The sequence below is a fragment of the Microtus oregoni genome, unplaced genomic scaffold, assembly GCF_018167655.1.
Source record: "Microtus oregoni isolate MIOR12 unplaced genomic scaffold, Mior012 000021F_ref0000039, whole genome shotgun sequence".
Lineage (NCBI taxonomy): Eukaryota > Metazoa > Chordata > Mammalia > Rodentia > Cricetidae > Microtus > Microtus oregoni.
Genome location: NW_024543080.1, coordinates 25,715,191 through 25,723,028, shown reverse-complemented (window position 1 = coordinate 25,723,028; position 7,838 = coordinate 25,715,191). Strand labels below are relative to the sequence as shown.

Below are 7,838 nucleotides of genomic sequence, written 5' to 3'. Positions count from 1 at the left end.
AGAGGAGAGGAGAGAAGAGAAGAGAAGAGAAGAGAAGAGAAGAGAAGAGAAGAGAAGAGAAAAATGAAATGACACATCTCTAGTTGAAGGAAACATGGTCTGGCAGAGGCAACATTAAATGCAGAGGTCAATGTAGTAGTTATTGCTGCTTAAGGGAAATGATAAGGGTCTGAACTTGAACTTGTCGTTCTAGCTGGGATAGGTATTTTATGGTCTCTTGGATTAACTCTTCCTAATTTTTAGTCTTTCTTCTGCCTTAAAACACCAGGAATAACAAACTGATGGGAGAGATCCAATCTGCCATAACTGTAGAAAGTAAAGAGAAATGATGAAAATGATAATAGAATCAACTATTAATTATTCTGCTCTCAGCAACATGTTTTTGCGATTTAAAACATCAAGGAATAGTTTATCCAAAAAATATTTTGTTGAGCTAAGTTCTAATTTATTTGTTCGATTGATTACTTTCCATGTAGTATAAAAATATTTTAGCATTCCTAAGAATGTATGTATGAAATTAGTATATTTCTATTAGCATCTCTTTGTACCTTTTATGTTAAAAGTTTGATTTCAAATATGGTTGTTTGAGTTGCTAACTTGAGTAGCACATATACATAGGCAAGCACACATACACAAGACACACACACACCATATACACACACTCAATACCTGCCCAATCTGGTGTGGAAGTGCAGTTATTATATTTTATGTTTTATATCCCTTTCTTAGTCTTTGCCCAGAGACTGACAAGTGTCAGGGAGAGCTTCTTTTGTCTGTAAATTACATAGATTCCATTTTGCCAGCATCTTTAGCACCCAGTCTCTGAATATGAGATAAAAAGAAAACTGAAAACCATGGTATTTCCTGTGTCTTTATTATTCCTAGACTGTCTTCTTGTAGCCTTTTACAGTTAGAGAAGAAATACAGATCTTATCTAAACTAAACTGAAGACCTAGTCTAAGTTCTCTTCTAGAAAAATAATCCTCACTATTGACTTTGTTTATTTCTCTTTGGTGCTGTGTTTCACTGAAGGCTACAAGTAACATGTCTACCACAAATTCAACAGAAGAAAAGCATATGTTGAGAAAAAAAATCATCAACTTCAGTAGCTGTTTCCAGGTTCTGCAGTTGTGTATGTGTGGAGGGGGATATCAGTGTCACATTCTGCTCGTTTAGAAAGAAAGCAATATAGACCAATTTCAGTCCATCTTACCTCTGATACTTATGTCACCTTTTCCTCTCAACAAACTAGTCCTTGATGTAGTTACTTCCCTTGATAGCTACTTGAGGCCAGCCAAGTTCTAGCCTCCATTGACAGAAAGATAGTTTAGGGGAATCAAGCTCTAATCTTCTTTGTAAAGGAAAGAGCTGGTATCTGGTACTTGTGAATGCTTGGCTGACATGTCAATCCAGTTCAAAAACAAGATGTAGTAGCTTCCTGCCCATAGTTAAAAACTTTTATACTAGATTGACAAGAAGAAATATAGACTTATGTGCACCACCCTTTAAGGAGGCAGAGATGAGTGGATCAGAAATGGAACTCTTACTGAATTCTGCCAATTATAATTCTACTTGAACTGGTTCATTAGGAAACACACAAAGGGTTCAGGGTAGCTTTCAGACATAGTCCTTACCATTTGTTTCTGGGTTTCATCTCTTAGGTGATCACTGTGGACATTATGTGTCTAGGTTTCTTTGCAGCTGGCTTGTACTTAGATTAGAATATAGAAGGTACTGGCAGGAAATTAGAATGTGGAAGGAAATGGGGAAGTAATATCCCCTTCCTTCTTTGCTTGGGTTCTGTCTTTGGAAGTGAGTGTGATTACTTAGAGGTTATAGTTCTTATTCCATTGCTTGTCCCTATGTATTCTAAAGTCACTCCTTGATAGTGATGGTTTCTTAATTTTAGAGATTTACCATTTTTTGTTGTTTTCTTTCCAGATCAGTGATGGATAGCAATGCATTTATGCAAATTGTATCCTAGAAATCTTCTCAATGTGATTGTGTGTGTGTGTGTGTGTGTGTGTGTGTGTGTGTGGTGTCTGTGCATGTGTAGGTATGTGAGTGGTGCATGTGCATATGGAAGCCAGAGGTTGCTTTAAGTATCACCCTCATCACTTTCCACCTTATATATTGATGAGGCCTTTCACTTGAGCCCAGACATTTTGGATTCAGATTTCCTTTTTTATATATTTATTTTTTTCTTTTCTTTCTTTCTTTATTTATTTATTAAAGATTTCTGATCAACTTTATATGGAAAAACAAAAAACCCAGGATAGCCAAAACAATATTATACAATAAAGGATCGTCTGGAGGCATTACCATCCCTGACTTCAAACTCTATTACAGAGCTACAGTATTGAAAACAGCTTGGTATTGGCATAAAAACAGAGAAGTCGACCAATGGAATAGAATAGAAGACCCTGACTTTAACCCACAAACCTATGAACACCTGATTTTCGACAAAGGAGCTAAAAGTATACAATGGAAAAAAGAGAGCATCTTCAACAAATTGTGCTGGCATAACTGGATGTCAATCTGTAGAAGAATGAAAATAGATCCATATCTATCACCATGCACAAAACTCAAGTCCAAATGGATTAAAGACCTCAATATCAGTCTGAACACACTGAACCTGGTAGAAGAGAAAGTGGGAAGTACTCTACAACACATGGGCACTGGATTCAGATTTTCTAACCAGCTAGCTTGCTCCATCCTAGGTGCCAGAGTCCTGAACTCCAGTCATCACATTTGCTGAACAGTTCTTTATCTGCTGAGCTACCTCCCCAAGCCTCTGAAATCCTTCTGAGGACATTTTTGCCCTTTCATTATCCATCAGCTACATAAACCAAGAGTGGTAGCTATGGAATTGGAAGCCTGGCATCCTGTCAGGCACTATCACCTGACCAGAGTTTTGCATATACATCACACCATACTGGGACTGCCATGTTCTCAAAATCATATGTAGAGAAGATATTTTTCCAAAGCCAGATTGTCATAGGATAATTCTTATTACTCTGTGAATATGTTTTACTCTCATTGGTTAATAAAGAAGCTGCTTTGTTGTGGAGTTCCATCTGAGCCTATTTCACCTTGTCTGAAGGTCAGAGAGATTGAGGTTACTGAAAGTTGTTAACAACCAAGGTGGCTACACATCCTGACCTAAGGTGTGGTTACTTGCTGTTTTCATTATTAAGATAGAGGTGTATCCACTCCACCCTGACCAAAGGTCAGAGATTCAATCATACTTCTCCTTATACTGAATTAGGAGGTTTGACCTAGGTAATGGCTGCCTTCAGAATACTCGGTCTAGAGTGGGCTCATTGTCTGAAAAAAAGAATGCTTCTCTCATGAATAAATTGCTTGATGTTTCAAAGTACTGAAGCAAGTAACAGTTCAGATGTTCTTTGTATCATGTTAAAGAAGCTTTTTGCCTTTCTCCCTCTTTTTGTATTGGGGCATAAAACTGTATGGAAAATTAAACACTAGTGAACTCAGAACTCAGAAGAGAAATTCAGCATTTAGTATTCACTAAGATGCCCTCCTGGTAGTATCCTATGTCTCTGTAATTCTTTCTTATCACATTTCTCCTACCTAACATTTCAAATCCTCATGCTCCTACCCAGGAATGTTCCAACCTGCCATGGCTAGGACCACAGCAGAAGTCACCCCAAAAAGGCGGCCCATGGCATACAGCGGCCCAACATAGCACAGTTTATGAGACTTTGTCTTATAGAGAGTTGGAATAAGGCCAAGCCAGAAAGCTAAACTAAAATTACAGGAGGAGAAGGGTGGAGTCAGAGGGGGATGCAAGCCAGGTGCCAGAGAAACAAGATGTGCTAGAGAACAGGTAAAGTTATGAAACCACGTGGCCAAATGTAGATTATAGATATTTAAGTTGTAATAAATTTAATAATTTAAATAAATTTAAGTTGTAAGAGCTAATTAATAATAAGTCTGAGCTATAGGCTGAGTATTCTCTAATTAATATAAGCCTTTGTGTGCTTATTTGAGCCTGAGGAGTCAGGACAAAAGAAAAGCTCCAATTACACCAGATAGTTAATTGAAGGTTAGCCCTATGTCATAGATAACTTTTATAGCCTTGGGTAGATGGCATTTTATATAATAATAATAATATGAAAAATAAAAAAAAATCCTGATATGAACATCATTATTTAAACTTTCAAGGATGTTGCTCATATCCTCTGTAAGCTGGAAGAGAAGACACCCAAGTGCCACACCCTTCCTTCCTAAGTCCCTGCAAAGAAACTTTAATTCATTCTTGAGGATATTTTTACCTCTCCTAGCTCATTTTCTTTAGTTCAACTTCATGGTATTTTGTATTTCTCTCTCTGAAGAGTTGAAAGCGTAATTGTGTGGCTTTTGATCAGTAAATGCCTGTTTCCACATACCTGGGTGGAACACACTTCTCATCAAGAGTGACCTTTCCGCGGCACACAGTTGACATTTTTGTCTCTTGCTTTGTAGGAGATAACTTCCAGTTTATTGTGCAGAGGCTTTTCAATCTGGTTGTCAGTGAAAATAAACTTTCAGTGCATTATCAAATGAGGTCTTTCTTCTCTTGCTGACCGTGAGGTTATTAAGCAGCTCACTGGTACCAGGATTTCTCACTAACTCAATTTGAGTTATGCTTAATCTTTGCAGCATTCTGTTTTAACAACCATCCTGCATGCAATATGTTGTTTTAAGTAAAAATTAAGGGTGATAAAATAATATCTTTAAAGAAAAGTCAGTAGAAATTAAGGGATTTTAACACATTTTCTTTTTTTTAATAAATACATAAAGCTTTGTCATTTCCCTCAATTATTTCAATTAACATGATAATAGGATCTTTTAAATCATCTTTGTACCAATTCTCACAGCCTGATGTAAAAAGACTCATTTCACAGAAATTATTATGGTTAGCATTGATAGATGAATGTTGATGTCCTAACATAACAGTATAAGGCATATTTACACCATCTTAACATACAGAAACACCATACACCTACACAAAAGAACCACAGATCTGGAACAAAGGAAGTCAGTCTCCTAGACAGCTTACATTTATAGACTTTGCCTGAAACTATATATAATTTTTGCTTTTTTTTAGCATTTTTTCTTTCATAGCAACGAACAGATCTTCCCTATTTCTTATGATTTATTTATAACATTGTGTTCATGCAAAAATAATACTTGTTTATTGCATTAACATTTAAACAGTTGTAGATTTGGGTTCTAAAACCATCACTTAAAATTTTACTTCATGTTGCTTGATCCACATTGTCGTCTGAGTTGGTGTGATATGAAGATATTTTTGTTTGGTGAGTTATAGAATGACAAACATGTCCAGTTGACCACAGTTCAAAAATCAAGATTCCTAAGTTTCTTGATCATGCACATTATACATTCATTATTACAAAATGGCTTAAATCAGATAGATATACCATTTTGACACACATTTCTTGGCTTCATTTTAAAATTATGTTTCTAAAAACAACAGCAAAAGTAATGAAAAGAAAATACTGTCCCACGTCCACTGTTCACAAAAAGGAAGAGCAGCAAGAATCACACCTACCAACAGTCAGGTGGTGACATTGTAGTAAACATTGAATGCTATTCAAACAAGCCAGGAACATCACCATTACTACAACCCATACTTTTGAAGCAGTTCAGATTGCCACTGGCGTTTGCGCTCTGGGAAACAATCTGGAATGTGGATCTTTTTGAAATCCTGAATACACTTTTTCATTTCTTCCTCCACACTTAGCTTCTCACAGACCTTCTTTTTGGAGAGATTTGTATCTCGGGACTTGCTGATGAGTGACTGAAAGAGTTCACTGTTTCTGCGCTTGTCTGGTGGTGGCATCCACTGCACAGGCGCTTTTTTGGAGGGTCGATCCAAGGTTAAGGTGTTAGGCTGGTGAGCTGCCGCCTGCTGGGCATTGGGCAGGTTGTCCTGTGGAGTGCTGGCCTCTGAGTGACTGTCACAGCTGGATGTGGAGAGCTCATTGCAGGAAGTCCCACTCTCACTTCCTTTGTCGGCGACTTTGTCGTGTTTCCTGTCATCATGTTCTTGTTTGGGTGATACTATTTTCTGAGGTGGTCCTAAAGAAGACAAGTAAGGAGAAGGATAGAAAGATCAAATTAGTAAATTCATGTTTTCTATTTAAAGACAAAAACATCAATCTGAAAAAAACTGTTGTTCTAGTCTGCATTTGAGAAGTTCAATAACAACACTTAGGTTTTTAACATATAAACATGCTACAAGCCAATTCACTACTTAGACCGGAAATCTTTTAGGGCTATACCTAATGACCTTACAATAGATCACGACTCTCATCATGCCGAAAGGAAGGTCTTTGTTCCTTTGTTTTCTGACTCTTGCTGGAGCATGTGAAGAGGACAAACCTACAAATCCAAAATTGCAGGATCTCCATGACACAAGGCAACAAGCAGCCCCAGTAAAATCCCATTTTTGGTAGACTAGCAGTAACCAGAGGCTTCAAGCCAGGCCAATGACTCTTGTCAATGAACACTTGAATATAAACATAAATGAATAAAGGACAAACTGTGTGACTGAATAGGCCACACTACAGCATTCAGAACAAGATTCCTCTTTTTTTAGTTTTGTGCTGTGGGTCAATGGTCTGTATCCTGTCACTTGTATTTTAAATATACACTGATTGGCCAGTAGCCAGGTAGAGGTATAGGCAGGGTGACCAGACAGGAAGTAGAGACAGGGCAACAAGGCAATCATCACCCAGACACAGAGAGGAAGCCAGATACAGCAAGTAAAATGTGACTGCCTCACTGAAAAAGGTACCAAGCCACATGGCTAACACAGACAAGAATTATGGGTGAATATAAGTTATAAGAGTTAATAAAAAGCCCAGGTTAATAGGCCAATCAGTTTATAATGAATGTACACCTCTGTGTGTTTATTTGGGACTATACAATTATGGGAACCGGTGGGACAAAAAACTTGGTCAACCATTTTATTCTGTTTCTTTGGGTTTTTTGTTTGTTAGTTTGTTTTTTTAATTTGTTCTTGATGGGGGGTTGCAAGGGTAGGAAGCAGATTTGAGGAAATGGGGAGATAATGGAACTGGAATGCATGATGTGAAATCCACAAAGAAACAATGAAAGTTTAAAAAGAAAAGATGCCGTGTACAAACATTCCCCCAGTATTATTTCAGCATCTCTAGAGGTTGTGATCACTTTTTTGACGATCACAGCCACAGCTATTGTCCTTTGCAAGCTTATTTTCCACTGCAAATTAGGAAAGTGCCATTGCTCAGGTTTGCAATTCAGTGGGCTCAGCTCAGAAGTATAATCACATTATATAGCGCCCAGGTGGGAGGTCGATTTAAATGTAATTCTCAAATTCTTCATCTGGTTTTTTTGGAGAATTATGAAGCTGCTATAGTCTTAATATTATGGAGACTGTAAATAGTTAAAATAGAGTACTCCTTCAAAATACATGGCTTTGCTATTTGAGAATACATAGGATGACAATTTTCAAAACCTGTTAGCTTTTCATAGGATACATAACATCATTCAGTAAATGTTAAAAGGAGATCCTAATCCCACAGTACTGTCAAAACAAGCAAACCAAAAACAAAAACAAAAAAACCTAAAATATTTTCCACTTTAGAAATAAGCTGTTGAAATATTTAAAATAATAATGATGAAAATTAGAATTTTTAACTGCATTATCAATATGTTTGAGAATAAGACATGTGTAGCTTTTACCCCTCATCAAAGAAGTTTCCTTTGCAACAGATGAAGGTCTTTACACAAAGACAGAACTGATGAAAATGCAGAGAACAAGTGAC

General features: G+C 37.1%; 1 protein-coding gene across 1 annotated transcript in view; it reads right to left on the bottom strand.

The window, feature by feature from the left end:
- Nucleotides 1–4,735: 4,735 nt before the first annotated feature.
- Nucleotides 4,736–7,838, bottom strand: part of Kctd8 (potassium channel tetramerization domain containing 8) — a 216,444-nt gene continuing 213,341 nt past the window's right edge. The window contains exon 2 of the mRNA XM_041671461.1: nucleotides 4,736–6,108. Within this exon, the coding sequence (XP_041527395.1) occupies nucleotides 5,648–6,108 (461 nt within the window). The 3' untranslated portion in view covers nucleotides 4,736–5,647. The remainder of the gene's footprint in view (nucleotides 6,109–7,838) is intronic.